The sequence below is a fragment of the Mesoplodon mirus genome (genome assembly GCF_964341445.2).
Source record: "Mesoplodon mirus genome assembly, chromosome: 4".
NCBI lineage: Eukaryota > Metazoa > Chordata > Mammalia > Artiodactyla > Ziphiidae > Mesoplodon > Mesoplodon mirus.
The window spans coordinates 158797495-158813915 of record NC_138979.1 but is presented as its reverse complement, the minus strand read 5'-3'; the positions used below and the strand labels follow the sequence as shown (position 1 = coordinate 158813915).

Genomic DNA, 16421 nt, shown 5'->3' with positions numbered 1-16421 from the left:
TTTCCTCCCATGATCCTCCAAATATAACACTTTTTGTTAAATCAGTAGTCAGTGTCCACATTATTAAACTGGGTAAAGACTGTCTGCTGCTGAGCTAAGTAGCATATTACCTTTTCCAAGTGTCCTAACAAATATGTAAAACATCTAGCAATAATTTTTCACATCTTAAACACATCAGATAATCAAGCAGTGTTGTCTCCCAGTCTGCTGGAGGCCGCCTCCCCAAAGTCTGGAGTCCTCTTGCTCGAATCTGGACTGTTTGCTCTATAGGCTTGAAGCAAAACCATCATCCTGGGCCTTCCTTCACGTCTATGTTAGAGCTCCAGTTTCCTGGATTCTATGTCTGTCTATTGGTTTTACCTCCTGGTTGTGTTGAAGCACATCCTTTAGTAGTTCCTAAGAAAGGATGCATAACAGCTAAATATTTTGAGTCCTTGCAGGTCTAAAAATGTTTTCCTTTTATCTTTACACTTGACTGACAGTGCTGGACATAGAACCCTAGGTTAAAAATCATTTTCTTTCAGAATTTTGAAGGCATTGCTTTACTTTTTTTGATATCCAGTGTTATGCTACTGTTAAGAAGTCTGAATCCATTTTAATTTTTGTTCTTTTGTTTAGTTTCTCTTCCCTCTGGAAGCTTAAAATCTTCTCTTTATTGCTGTAATGTTCTCAAATTTCACCATGACCCTTGCCGGTAGTTTTTATTCACTGTGCCAGGCACAACGGGCAATCCATAGGTTAAAAAAAAAAAAAAATTCCCAGAAATCTTATGGTATTTCTTTGCTAATTTCATAACCTTCATTTCCTCTGTTTTCTCTTTTCATAATTCTTTTAAATATTGGAATTGATAATCCAATATTCCTAAATTTTCCCTCCTAATTTTCATCCTCCTGTCTTTTTGTCTCATGGTTCTTCCGAACTTTGTCTTTATTTTGTTCAATTTGGACTATCACTTTCTTATGTTTCCAGAGTTCACTCTTTTTTTTTTAAAGGGCTTCGAATGCTTTTATTTGTTTATTTGTTTGTTTGTTTATTTATTTATCTATCTATCTTTGGCTGTGTTGGGTCTTCGTTTCTGTGCGAGGGCTTTCTCTAGTTGTGGCAAGCGGGGTTCACTCTTCATCGCGGTGCGTGGGCCTCTCACTGTCGCGGCCTCTCTTGTTGCAGCTCCAGACGCGCAGGCTCAGTAGTTGTGGCTCACGGGCCCAGCTGCTCCGCTGCATGTGGGATCTTCCCAGACCAGGGCTCGAACCCGTGTCCCCTGCATTAGCAGGCAGATTCTCAACCACTGCGCCACCAGGGAAGCCCCAGAGTTCACTCTTGTTTATCATAGTATCTAGTTCTTGTTTTATGGATGAAATATCTTCTCATATCCCTGAGGATGTTAAATCTATATTTTTATTGTCAGTTTCTTTTGTTTCTTGAATAGTTTTTGGTTCCTCCAAGTCCCTTTTTCTGTTTGTTTGTTCTGATCACACTCCTTTGTGTTGGGGCTCCCTCCGAGAGTGTGGAACATCACTGGACATCCATTTGTGCTTAAAAGTGAGGGACTAAAACCTGCTTGGAGGCTTAGTGTGTGTGTGGACAGGATCTGCCAACTGATGGGCTTCGTTGTCGGGTCAGGGCAGCTTGCCTGTCATTTCACTAAAGCTCCACGTGAGAGATCTGGAGTCCTTCCTGGGGATATCTACTTTGCTCTAGAGCAGTGGTAGGCAAATTTTTTTCTGCAAGACCCAGATAGTAAATATTTTAGGCTTGGCAGAGCAGATGGTGTCTGTTGCAACTGTTCTGCCCTCCTGTGGTAGAACAAGAACAGCCATAGACAATCCATGAATAAATGCATGTGACTGTGTTTCAGTAAAACTTTATTTGCAAACATAGGGAGTGGCGTGGATGTGGCCCATTGGTTGTCGTTTGCCAGTCTCTTACCCATGGGCATCTACATCTGGCTCCTGGAGGGCTGAGAGCAGGACAGGGGAGTGGTAGAGGGTCCCACAGCTCAGTACACAGCTCGCTCAGTAATTCTCTTGCTTTCAGCTGGCCCCTCATGATATGATGTGCCTGAGTTCTGAGCTGATGTGACTCAGTTTCTCCGGGGAATAAAGTGCCATCTCCCATGGTGGTGGTAAGAGGGGAGAGAGGACCTCCTCATGTGGCACGGATCGAGGGATCCAAAAGCTCTGGAGACAGACTACCCATTCCCCTGGGGTTTTCCCCATGCCTCCTTCTTGCCTTCCATTGTCTCTGGTGCCTTCAAGAGCCAAAGCCAGATTTTGTTGGGCAAATTGGTTTTGTTATAATTCTCGCACCCCTAACATGGAGATCATAATGTTCTTCACTCTGTCCCCATTCACTTTCTTTTTTATTAAATTTTGAAATATTTCTTGCATTCAGAAAGGCATAAAAACTGTAAGAGTATCACCCTTGTACTCACCACCCAATAAAAAGAAACACAACATTACAAATAGAGACAGAAGCCTGCAGTCATTGGGGACTGCAGTCCCCAATTCTTTATACTTTTGACCTTGGAAAAATGTGTGGAAACGGTTCATCCATTCACTTGTTGACCTTGTGAGTTCACACCATTTTCATTCCTTTATTGACATGTTACTTTTGGGAATGGAGAGAAGACTAACATACATCCACAATATTATCTCGAATGAATTTATTATAATTTATGTAATAATTTGCTTTATATTGGATATAGACTTCTAATTTATTTTTTTTAGTATATGTAGTGCTGTCTATAGTAGAACACCATTGCTCAGAAAGGTTTTTCAATCTTTTGGGTTATTTATTTAGAATTAAGATCCATAAGTGGAATTATTGGGCCCAAAGATATGAATATTTTTATGGTTATTGATCTACAATAAAACTTTTCCCTAAGCATCACCAGCTTGAGTGTCACCAGTTTCCTCTGCAATGGCAGATTCAGAGCCACAATTCCTGCCACTGAACTGCAAAGGGCAAGCATGGCCAAGTAGCTTATTCTGAGAATGTGAAGAAATTCACTGGCGGCTCCATCTCATTGCTACTCAAAATGTGGTCCACAAACCAGCAGCAGGGGCATCACCTGGGAGCTTGTAAGAAATGCAGAAGCTCAGGCCCCACCCAGACCTACTGAGTCAGAATCTGAATTGGTAGTAAAATTGGCCAGGTAATTCATATGCACATTAATGTCTGCAAAGCACCACATCCCGTTCTTCAATTTTCTGAGAGGCTCAGGACACGGGATATTTTATTCATCAAACGAAGATGAAGGAGCCTGTGATACTTTTGGTTTTAAATTCGGTCACAGGCTTCCTAACACCTCACAACCTTCTCACTGTCCCAGGCGTGGACCGTCCCCCTGTGGGGTGGGAGAAGCACTGGTCCAAGTTGAAAAACCTTGCTTCTAGCTGTGGGGTGAGCCATTGAACTGATCTTTGTCAAGTTCACCATATGTTACATAATGGCCTTGATGAGTACTCAGGACCATTTGACAAAAAAAAAAAAAAAAAAGGAAAGCATTTCAAGAGTCTTCCAAGTACCCAAGAACGGTGAGATAGATGACTGCAACCACCACATGCAGCGCAGGCCCACCCTCCTGTAAATCTCCTGCTGGGTGTGCATCTGGCCTGAGCGAGGCTTCATCTGTATGAGCCATACAGCATCTCAGGTGAGAATGAACAGGGAAGGGAGCTCTAAGTGAGCCCTGTGACAGGAGGGATCAGGCAATAATTTGGTGCTGTGACAGCTCCAAGGGTAGTTACCCCTTTGCCACTTGGGCTAATTTCATTCTTCCTGAAAGAAATGGGTTTGCACATTAAGGAATATATCAGTTTCCTAGCGTTACTATAACAAATTACCACAAAACTGGTGGTTTAACACAACAGAAGTGTATTCTCTCACTTCTGGAGGCTAGAATTCTGAAATTGAGGCCATGTTTCCCTCTGAAGTCTCTAGGGGAGTATCTTCCTTGCCTCTTCCAGCTTCTGGTGGCTTTAGGTGATTGATCATTGGCTTGTGGCTGGACCACTCCAATCTCTGCCTCTGTCTTCACATGGCCTTCTGTGAAGACATGTCTGTGTCTTCTCCCCTTCTCTCTCTTATAAGCACACTTGTCATTAGATTTAGGATCTACCTGGATAATCCAGAATGTTCTCATCTCAAGATCTTCTGCAAAGACTCTTTTCCTAAATAAGGTCACATTCATTCCCGGGTTCTGCGGGTTAGGACTGCACATATCTTTTGGGGGGACCTCTATTCAACCCACAGCAAGGAACATGAAAGCACCTGGATGTGAGGACGGGGAAGGCACAGTTGACACCTGACTCCTCTGTTCAGATGGACACAGTAACAAACCAGCAGCAGGTAACCTAAATCCTATTCAAGGGATGACAGGCCACACTGAGATGCTCCAGAGTGTCTGAGGCATGATGGGGTGTTGGGGGCTTTCCTGATTATGAAGCATTCGGGCACCCACAATGTTCTCAAAATCTGAGATGGAGTGTGTAGTCCATGGGGCTCTGCTCAGCTGTGACCCCTTTGTCCTCCCGGATGTCTGCCTCTGGCTGTTCCAGTGACCTCAGCCTCGGGTGACCCTGCGTCTCTAATAAAGGACTTCTACTTGAGCAACCCAAGGCAAAGGCTGGGCCTTCATCTAACTAGTTAGTTACAAGTTATGAGGAAAAAACATTTCTTAACCAGAAGTGGATTTCCCAGAAGTAAAACATAGGGATGGGAAAAAGTTTTCCTCCCCATCCTCCCCCACCCTGCCTCAGATTTCTGTGAGACAGGCTGGAGGTTTTACCAGTAGACCCTCCCCGCACCCCCCAGCTTATGTTTTATTAGACCTTGCACGTGGCCACGCCTCCTACCTGGGAAGCCAGGTCCAACCAGCCAGGTCAGGTCTCAGAGCCAGGAATGAGCGCCTGGGGCAAGGGGACAGCGGGGAGGCTCAGGAGGGGCTGGGTGAGTACAGCTGACCCCTGAAGGACATGGGTTTGCACCACACTGGTCCACTTGTAGGAGGATTTTTTCAATAGTAGATACCACAGTACTAAACGATTGGTTGAATTCACAGATGCAGAATGGATGCCAAGAACAATGGATATGGAGGGTCAATTATACTTTATATGTGGATTTTCAAGTGCATGATGGTCATATCCCTAACTCCCGAGTTATTCAGGAGTCAGCTGTACTCGGGCACTCGAGGAGACTGCACGCGGCTGCCTTCTGCTGCAGGAAAGGCAATGAAGGCAGCGGTCCACTGCCCAGCCTACAGCAGCAGAGGCTAAAATGGCCAAAGAGCAGCTGTGAGCATCACAAGCTGTAATGAAACACAGGCTCACAGCCAGGTCTCTTTTAGAGAAATTTGGGGCTATTCAGAGGAGTGGTTGGAGGAGAGGTGGTGAGATTTAATGGAGATGTTAGTTCAAGAGAAGTGGTCGAGAGCCCAAGGTGGGATTTTGTAACCACACAGGGGCACAAGATATGACTATGTAATAGGCATTAAGTGTGAATGAAGATGTTCCTATGACCTAGCCCTACATCCTGCCTTCTCAGAGCAGGGTCCAGGCAGGTATCCAGGGTATAAGTGGAGGACCACATGAAGAAAGAGCTAAGAACTTCCTGCAGAAACGCCCGACAGCCTGCACCAAGGCAGCAGCTCAAGTCAGTAGGATCACCAATCAGTCAGCCAGTGCCAGTGGTAGCCAGTATTGGTCAGCAGGGAAATTTACTGTAGGAAGAGGAAAAGCTATTTTGTTAAGGTACAGTTACATAAATAAAGTTGGTTAGAGGCTTTGTAAAGGAAACAGTAAAATTATATGGGCGTATGTATTTTCAATGTTCTGTCTTATTGGTAGAAGTAGGATGTATTGAATCATCAGAATTACATATATACCTCTCAGGGGTATAACAGGAATTTTTGATCAGCAAGGGACTTGGAAATGCACACACTTTAGAAAGGAGGATGTGCAGTTTGATCTTCTTGAGATTCTAAGAGAAAGGGAGAGATTGGGTACTGTATTAGTTTCTAATGGCTGCTGTAACAAATTGCCACATACTTAGTGGCTTAAAATGACCTTCCAGTTCTAAGGGTCAGAAGTCTGAAGTGGGTTTTGCTGGGCTGAAATCAAGGTGTCAGCAGGACCGTGTTCCTTCTGGAGGCTTTAGGGGAGAATCCATTTCTTTGCCTTTTCTACCTGTTAGAAGCAGGCTGCATTCCTTAGCTCATGGCGCCCTCCCATCTCTAAACCCTGCAAACCCCGTTCAGTGTTTGGGTTTTGACCCTGGTCCCTGACACAGAGCTCCTGAAACCCTTGTAATCTCCTGAGTGATAGGAGTCTTTTGTTCTAATGAGGTGACTCTGGGTGGGCTTATGGATGGCTCCTGGCTGGGGCTGGTCACCAGAAAGACCAAGCCATGATTAGAAGCTTGGAATTTTTAGGCCCACCCCCTATTCTCTTGAGAAGGGAGAAAGTCTGGACATGGAATTAATAATTGATCATGCCTACATGAGAAAGCCTCCAAAAAATCCCAATAGTATGGGATCCAGGGAGCTTCCAGTTGGTGAACATATCTACATGGGGAGGGTGACGCACCCCAACTCCACAGGGACAGAAGCTCCTGTGCTTGGGACCCTCCCAGACCTCACCCTATGTATCTCTTTGTCTGGCTGTTCGTCTGTATCCTTTATCATATCCTTTAATAAACTGGTAAGTGTAAGTAAGTGTTTCCCTGAGCCCTGTGAGACACTCTACAGATTAATCAAACCCAAGGAACGGGTTGTGGGAACCTCTGATTTGTAGCCAAGTTGGACAGAAGTTGTGGGTAACCCGGGAACCTACTATGACTGGCATCTGAAGTGAGCTGGGAGCTGTCTTATGGGATTGAGACCTTAACTTGTGGGATCTTATACTATTTCCAGGTAGAGTGTCAGAATTGAGTTAAATTGTAGGACACCCAGCTGGTGTCAGAGAATTGCCTGGTGTGAGGAGAAAAATCCCCACACATCTGGTGTCAGAAGTACTGTGACACACTGCTATATATAAGATAGATAACTAATAAGGACCTACTGTATAGCATAGGGAACTCTACTCAATACTCCGTAATGGCCTATATGGGAAAAGAATCTAAAAAAGAGTGGATATATACACATGTTTAACTGATTTACTTTGCTGTACACCTGAAACTAACACAACATTGTAAATCAACTAGACTCCAATAAAAATTTTTCAAAAAGTACTGTGAGTGTGGCAGTTTCAGAGTAAAGGAAAAACACAGGAAAAGGAAGACTGGATTTTCCCCTACATAGCATCCCAAGAGTGAAGTATGTATATGGGATCTGGTTTACAAAGCAGGTGAGGGGAAGATGGAAAGATACAGTTAGGCTCCAGGGAAAATGGGCAGTGAGGGGTGGCTTGCAGCTGTGGGAAATGATTAGTCAAGGGAAACAAAGGCATGGAATACAAAGCCTTGTGGGATAGTGACCATCATTCTTACTTTAGAAATACAACACAAATGTGCTACCGGATTCCTTAGGAAACTGGGGGCCTCTCAGTGGGAAGGAAACCTGGAGACTGAATGTGAGAAGGGGTGAAAAGGAGAGTGTGTTTGCACCCCCTTTGATATATGCACTTTCTAAATGATGATGCACAAAAGGGAACCAGGTAGGAAGAGCATCTGATTAGGAAGGGAATGAAAAGCAGAGCAGCACTGCAGACCCGGAAGAAGAAAGTTTGGTTCTCATTAATTCGTTCATCTATTTTTTTCACGTTGGAGAAGATGGGGAGGAGAGACAATATGAAGAAATAATTCCTTAATTATGGGTCACCCAGAGAAAAGATATGCAATAGAGAAACTCGGGAGGAGGGAAGGGACATGGAGGTGAATTTAGCCCCTCAGAAAGAAGAGCATATACCAGGCCAGGTATTGTGACCCTTCTAGATCTTGGTCTGGATACAGTCACCCTGGCTATAGTGTTACCTCTGATGGTTTCTCTTCTATCACCTAACGTGAGAAGCAAGGACCCTGCAGTGTCTGGAATCACATAAAAGCAATGTCACAATGACCTCTTGGCCCCTTTTATTCCTCCCTGAAACTATCATTAGACATTAAGTTCACGGACCTCTATCACCCTAGCATGCTTTTAATAGACCCTTAGGGTATGCAGTCCCTTGCTGTCTTATTTCATTAATTACATTTCATGATCACAGAGGGTCAGGAAGCAGAGGAGGAACCAGGTCCAATTTCAGGGTGCAGCAGTGATCTCAGACATGCTCAAGCAAGGTGATGGTAAAAACTCAATTCAGCAGTCAGCTGTGATGCACAAATGGCTCCCAGGGATGGGGTAAGGATGAGCTGAGTACAGGAGCAGTTATAAAATGACACAAAGCCACCTTTCCATGTGGGGCAGCACGGTGTGATCCAGGCAGTGACTGGCTGGAGCTCAGTGCCACTAAGGGTGGGGAAACATAGCAAAATATAGAGACTTTTCAGACAATTTTGAACTAAAACATATAGATTTTTGCATTCTCAAAGTTGGTTTGTCCAGTGCTGTAAGGCTGGGGTGAATAAAAAGTGGACCCCTTGAGGACTCTTGCGAAGAAGACTAAGACCTCGTCTATTTGGCAACTTCAACTACTGAGGAAACATAGGTAAGATAAGTGACCAAAAGGGGCTCTGAGCAGAGTCTACAATGAAATAAACTCTATGCCCCAAGGCTCACTGTCTGTTATTTGGAAGAGCACACCTCACGAAGACTCTTTCCTCTTGCTTTAGGATGGAGATTAAAGAACTTGATTATTTGATTTCCTGGTGTGGTAGATCAGTTTTAAAAATGGAGTCTATTCCCCCAGCCCTTGAATCTGATCTGAGATTGTGACTTGCTTTAGTCAATAAAATGCAGCACAAGTGTCAGAGTGCCACTTCCAAGCCTCAAGAAGCTTTGCATGCTTCTGCTCTCTTTCTTGGAATCCTATTATCCCCAGGTGAACAAGGTCAAACTAGCCTGCTGGAGGATGGGAGACCATGAGAAGGACTGCCCAATGGTCCCAGCTGAGGTCATCCTAAACCAGCTGAACCAAGCATGTGAGAGATCCCAGGCAAGATCAGTAGAGCAGCCAACCCAATCCATGGAGGCACCCAGACAAGAGGGTGGCCCAGCAGACACAGACATGTGTACATAGACATGTGAGCACACAGACTGGCACATAAACATGTGACCAGTAGTAAATGCATATTGTTTGAAGACATTCAGTTTTCACACTTTTTTTTTTTTAGGCGGTTTGTTACTCAGCAATAGCTAACTGATACACCTGGCCTGGTACAGGTTGGAGATGGGAGTTGTTTAGCGAGGAAGAAGGGCTATTGGAGATAAGCCATGTTGACAGGAATAAGAAGACAAACCAGCAACTAAAAAGCATAAACAGAGACTCAAAGAACATAATGGTCTGGGGCCATTTAGGGAAAGGGAAGCATTTTGTGGCACTTGATTCTGATCACTGACAGAGTTTTAAAGCACAAAATAAGAACACTGACCCTGAGTTATCCAGAAAACTTAACTGAAATGCAGTGTCCTTTCTTTAAGAAGGCAAGGGCATGTTTAAGAAATATTTTCATTCAACATAGTTAAAATGAAAAGCTTAAGGTGTTAAGCATTATTTATCTGGAAAATTCATCTGTGTGTGCAGGGACCACACTTTCTGAAGCAAAAATTGGGTGACATTTCAGACAGACTTTTGTGCTGCTTCCAGGAAATGTAGTTTGGTTGCCATGATGTTGCAATTTTGGGGACATTTGACCACTCATGGGGACAATGAGACAAAATAGGTGAAATCAGGATGACCCAAGCAAGTCTGTGCAGAAGAGCCAACCTCTTCACGTACGGCCCCTCCTTCCTCAAAGGTGCCGGGCTAGTGGTGCCATAGGAGGCACCCAGGGGAGACACACAGATTGCAGGCTGCAGGGCCAGCCTTCAGCAGCCTGCGGGGCTCTCTGTGCGGGAGACTGAAAAGAGAGAGGGTGGGAAGAACTGCACTAACACAGAACTGCCATCTGCAGGGCCAGCCTCATTCCTTGGCCTGCCCTCTGTTCCTCTGGACACCACACACCCAGTTCATGCAATTCTGCTCCTTTCCAAAGCACCACACTGGAAAATAATAACAATCGTTCACGTTCATTGAATGCGCTGTGTCAACGACTGGATCAAGCTCTTGCCGTGGATTCACCCATGAACCCTATTAGTTAAGTATTACTGCCCTCTCCCCTTTCAAGAGGTGGAACAGAGGCAGAGAGAGGTGAAGCAAATTGCCCAAGGTCACACAGTTAGAAAATGGCAGAGGCAGAATCCAAACCCAGAAGACTGGCTCCCCACCCACCTCCTAAATTGTTCTGTTCTGCTCCTTCAGTTTGCAAAGTTTCCTTTTTCTCTTCCCAGCTGGGTCTGGCTGCACCCTTTGACGCAGCCATGACTCTTGCCTTTTTTAGAACTGGACCTTTATGATCACCAGCCCTCTTGCCCTCTCCCCAATTTCAGTTCTCAGGGAACTAAGTGAAAAATGATGTGCACCTGTTCTCAGGGGGCTGCAGTCCTTTGCCTGATGGCCTCTGGCTAATTCCCACCATCACCTGGAGCAGGCCCAGGGAACCCAGATCCATCAAGGGGAAGTGGTGCCCACCTGAGATAGCTCAGTTGTCACTTCTGGCGAGCAGAGCAGTCGCACCCAAGGCCAGCTGCCAGCGCCACCTCCCTGTCCCCACCCCCGCAGAGCTGCTGACAGAGACCAAGGCTCCAGGCTGCTTTATCTCCTGCTAACACCCGTCTCCTCTCCCTCCTCCTCTATCTGGGGGTTTCCTTGTGGCTCTAATGAAAAGCCCTTGTGTCACATTGAAAAGTTGCCAGTTATTGCTGCTGGGAATAAAGTGCAGTCTCTGCTGGGTGGGGACTCATGAAAGCTTCAAGCTGCGGAGCGAGGAGTGCAGGGCTGGCATGAATAATCTCTTCAGTGTGAGCAGCCTCTCAAGCATAATTAGATGGTACCCCGTGGTAAACAAACCAACAATAGGTGCGCCCAGCTCCCCTCCCCCACCCTGGCTGTCTCCTTTCCCGCCTTGCACACCTGCATAGCTGGCCTCCCTCGTGCTGACTGGTTTGGGATCTTTCCTTACACCCCAAAGATAAGACCAAGCTGGGTGTCCCCTTTCAGGTAAGCTCTCAGGTCACTGTGAGTGGTGGGCAGTGGCTTCCCCAAATCCTCGGAGACCTGGTCAGTCCACCGCAGAGAATTCAAACTGCAGGTTCCTCGACCTACTCGGAATCACTGAATCCAATTCCCTAGCGCTACGGCTTGGGAATCTCCATGCTTAACCCCCTCATTCACCTGGATGATCACACTCAAAACCACTGACCCTAGCAATCAGACCCAGGGAAAGATGCTCCCGCATGCATGCTCTCCTAGGACTGCCAACTTTAAAGTGCCCTTGCAAGGCTAGCTCTGACCCTCACAGTATCCCAGGACAGCCATTTCTGTCCCTTTTTCACAGAGAAAGAAGCTTGTAGTTCCTCACAGGCTATGACACCAAGGGAATCAAGGTCCTCCCAGCTATCTCACTAACAAGCACTCTTCTGGGACAAAGGCAACCACAGTGCAATCTAAAAAGCAACCTGAGAGCCTATACTCTGGAAGCCCCACATTATGATAGTGGGGTGCGGTGGCTCCCCAGCCTCCAGGCTAAACCTGTGACCCCAGAACACTCGTCTAGATGTGAGCTCCAGCCATGGCAACGTTCTCAAGTACGTGCATTGGGGAAAATGGGAATATCAGTGATTCTCAACGGGGTCGATTTTGTCCCCTCCTGGGGACATGTGGCAACGTCTGGAGACATTTTTGGTTGTCATAAGCTGTGAGGTGGGGTTTTGGCACCTAGTGGGTAGAAGTCAGGGATGCTGCAAAACATCTTATCATGTACAGGGCAGTCTTCTGCAACAAACAAGTATTCGGCCCAGAATGTCAGTCGTGACACTGAGAAGTCCTGGAATAGATACAAGATGCCATTAAAGAGACGAGCCCATATCCAGGGATGTCCTTGGCCACCTGAGAGCAAAGTGTGAATTCCGATTTGGCGTTGGGTGTGGAGTTTTCTTTGCCTCAATCTGCTGTTATTTATCTAGAAAGAAGATGTGGATGAACCTAGGGGCCAGCAGAGAAAGGCTTACAGGTTGAACACACAGCCAGCCCTCTGTGTGAGGTGGGCTTAAAGGACCCACTTTACTGTTATAGCCAATAAATACTAAGACCCGGCTTAAGCCCTTGAGCTTTCAGATATTGGTCATTGCTTTACCAGTAGCATATGGATGAATAAACCTTCAGCTTCGGGCTGCTTGCTCAGATTTATTCCATACAGACTCCCCAGGTGGTCTCCCCTCTTCACGGAGAGTCCAAACACAGACCGTTTCGTTGACAAAATTGAGTTTCCCACGAGTTAACAAGGTGGAAGCAGCTCCTGGTGCAGACTGTAGCACAAAGGCCCTGGCGGAAGCCAGGCTGGAGGTCCCAAATATTTTCTTTACAGTTGATTCCATGCAGTTGGCTAGTTGATGGTGTGTGGAGGTGGAACGCCGCCTGATGGACCAGTCCCCTCCTGTTTGCGCAGCCAGCACCTCAAAGGGCATACGTAATTTCTTTCCCCTTATAAAGTGAATCTGGGCCTTTTATAGCCGAAAAGGGAGCAATTCCATTTGAATTAATCAAGAGGCTGAAGGTAAAAGTACATTAGGTAGCTTTCAAGGATGTTCTTCCTTGATTGACAAGGTCCCTCGGCCACCCCCCGCTCAAAAGCTTTAGCAACAGAACATTTCTTGACATCACTCAGGGGAGGTCTGCTATCTTAGCTGTATTCACACAGGGTCTGTGGTTTTTTCACCCATCAGTTTAAGAAATGACTGTGGTCTGCCTCTTGGTACACACTTGTTAGCCATAACCCTGTAACATTTCTCCTTTGTTAAATTAGAAGAAGGTAGTAATATTATTAAGGGGAAACATACCTTTCAGCCACTTTGGACATTTTTAAACGATGCCTGTCAATCTGTGCATTCAAAAATGTTATCTGGCGAAAGGCAGAACGGAAGTGTTAAGACCAAACTGGAATTTTTCCCCCCTTCACCCCAGGAACCCAAAACCTGTATTTCTACCAAGGTCCAAACACCTCCTCTGGACAGACTTCTCCAGCCCTCCAACTCGACACTCCAGCAAACATTTTGCCCTTTTGGAAATTCCTACCACACTAAGAAGCACACTCTACAATTTAGCCTGCATCACATATTCTCCTGTGTTGTGTTACAGCTTAAGTTTTTTTTTTTTAATAGATCTTTATTGGAGTATAATTGCTTCAAAATACTGTGTTTCTGTTCTACAATAAAGTGAATCAGCCATATGCATACATATATCCCCGTATCTCTTCCCTCTTGTGTCTCCCTCCCACCCTCCCCATCCCACCCCTCTAGGTGGTCACAAAGCACTGAGCTGATCTCCCTGTGCTATGCAGCTATTTCCCACTAGCTGTCTATTTTACATTTGGTAGTGTATATATGTCCATGCCACTCTCTCACTTTGCCCCAGCTTCCCCCTCCCCCGACCCCATGTCCTCAAGTCCATTCTCTACGTCTACGACTTTATTCCTGCCCTGCCACTAGGTTCATCAGTACCATTTTTTTTTTTTAGATTCCATATATATGTGTTAGCATATGGCATTTGTTTTTCTCTTTCTGACTTACTTCACTCTGTATGACAGACTCTAGGTCCATCCACCTCATTACAAATAACTCAATTTCGTTTCTTTTTATGGCTGAGTAATATTCCATTGCATATATGTGCCACATCTTCTTTACCCAGAAGTGAATGAAAACTTAAATATAGTAAATATTCTACAAAGCTTAGCAACAGCATGGAGGTAACACACACACCATAAGGATCTGGTCTGGCTAATCTCCAGTGATCTCCTACCCAACTTTCACACCTACATCATGCCCATGTGCTTGGTGTACTTAACTGGCACAGAGTAGCTATTTTCCATACACCTGTTCCCTTTTCCCCACTCAATAATAAAGTTGTCAAGGGAAGGCACCTCACAGTTTATGCCTTTGGGTGCCCCCTAGAAGCCAGTAAAGCATAATGTAAAGTCAAGTCACTTCATTACCAGTGAACCCCTGGAAAGCAGTAATGTAATTAGGCATTGTCTGTGATCTGGGTTGACTAGTTAACTCCTCATCATGAAGGAAGATAACATGGAACCAAATCATGCTGAAATGGCATTGTGGGTAGGGTTTGCTTTATCTGTCAACCTTTGTTTTGAATCAGAGCAATAACGTTGGTGGTCCTGAGCTGGCTTACTCTGGAAGTGCAATACAATTTTAAGGACGCTGTGACACGAGTCCCTCCTGCCTCCAGCTCCCACAGTGTCTTGGGGGAAACCCGACTACGGCAGTCAGCCCATGGTGTTGGGGTAACTCATATGTCCTTTTCTAGTAACTGCTGGAGCAACTTGGTGGAGAATTTGTCTTCTCGAGCCTCCGTGAATTATTCACACAGTGCCCAAAGGTTCAAGTCACCCACAGCTGGGTTCCACTGTGCTTCCCAGGAACTCAAAGCTCACTCAGCCTCCAGAGGTGGACATTCAAAAGGTCTTCAAGCTGGCCACATCTCCTCCTTAGAGTGCAGTAGCCCATTCACTCACCTCTTTCCGGACGTCCTCTTTTGTAGTTTTCCTGACTGGCTGACTGGGGACGTGCACTGGGCTTTGTGACTGGGATTCTTCAGTCACGCCGTACACTGACTGGAGAAGAAACAAGAATATTGAATCACACACCCTCAGAGTTGAAGGGGGTCCAAAGGGTCAGCTAGTTCAAGCGCTCATCTGATGCTTCCAATCCCCTCCATGACATCCTGACAATAAGTGAGTGGCCTCTGCTTGAAATTCTCCAATAATGGTAACTCTGCCTCTTGAGGCAGCTGGTCTATCTTTGAGTTACCACTATTAGAAAGTCCTTCCTTTCACTGAGCTTAAATGGTCTCCTTGTGTATCAGTGTTTCTCCAAATACAGTCCATAGACCATCTGCAAAGAGTTATCTCGGGTACTCGGTAAACAGGTACATTGCCGAGTTCTACCCAAGACCTCCTGAATCGGAATCTTCATGGATGGGGTTCGGGAACCTGCACTTTTATCAAATGCCCCAGGTGATTCTGAGACACAGGAAAGTTCAGGAACAATTCCTGAAGATTATGCAGGAAGATAAAGATCCCCTCTAGATTTTCTGTTTGTCAACAGATGACATGCCTGTCTGGTACAAACTTGAGATGGCAGGGTTTCCGATTTTTTCCTTTTAAGCTGACCAGTTTTCTGGACACAGATTTTCCACTTGCCCACAGCTATAGCTACTTTTTAATCTGTTCCTTTTGTTAGAGACAGATTAAAGACAATCTTTGTTCTGGGAAAGAAATAAAACACTGAAGGGTATGCAATTTATAGCTGAAATCTATAAAATCAAGAAAGGCTCAGGGTGCATGTGGGCTCCAGGAAATTCTGGAATATTAGAATTAGGGGGCCTTTAAAGACTAAATGGGGACATTTTAAGAGTAACATTGAAGTATAATACAGTGGGCATCAATATCTCAATGAAGAACAAAATATATAAGTAAATTCAAGTAGTTGATATATATGTCATGTCACATATATATTGATAGAGGAGAGAGAGCCACTGCCCCTTCCAGTATAGTGAAACACAAAGGATCACTGGATCATTCACAGTCGGGTGAGATGGTGATTTGACTTTGGGAGACCTAGCTATACTAAAAGACTTGCATTTGTGTCAAAGTACCAAGCTGGCCTTCGCCTGTGGTGTTGCCCTACTTTTGTTCCTTATGTTTCCCTTCCTCTCTGCTGTCTCCCCAGAGCCAACTGCTACTTACCCTTTAGACCTCTGCACCCTCGAGCCTGCTATGGAAACCCTTGGGAAGCCCCCGGTCTGGGGCACCCTCCCGGTCTTCCTGAACCGTCCTGTACTTCCCACTGTTGCCTGCTGGCTTGCTTCATGCCTACCAGGCTGTGGGCTTTGTAAGACTTGCCACTATATTTCTGCAGCCAGAACGGTGCCAAGCACACACCAGCCACTCCATAAATATTTGTAGAATGAATGATATGGTTTCAAAGGATGAAACAGGGAAGAACTACAAATAGTAAATTATTATTTGAACAGTAACGGAAATGGAAGGGTGATCCCAAGAATTTTTAATGCAGCTAAACTAGCGAACCTTTTTAACCTTTTGCGGGTTCTTCAAACGTCGACATTTTCTGATATCCATTTCTGTTGTGTTCACACAGCCTGGCTGAGAGAAAAAAATCATCATATAAATTACTAAGTGAAAATCATATGTTCCAA

The 16421-nt window shown here is 45.3% G+C and overlaps 1 protein-coding gene across 1 annotated transcript in view; it reads right to left on the bottom strand.

The window, feature by feature from the left end:
* RGS6 (regulator of G protein signaling 6) overlaps positions 1-16421 on the bottom strand; it is a 581826-nt gene that overhangs the window by 68121 nt on the left and 497284 nt on the right. Inside the window, exons 10-12 of the mRNA XM_082617819.1 lie at positions 16294-16368; positions 14719-14817; positions 13031-13092 (exon numbers count right to left, since the gene is read on the bottom strand). Of these exons, the coding sequence (XP_082473945.1) occupies positions 13031-13092; positions 14719-14817; positions 16294-16368 (236 nt within the window). The remainder of the gene's footprint in view (positions 1-13030; positions 13093-14718; positions 14818-16293; positions 16369-16421) is intronic.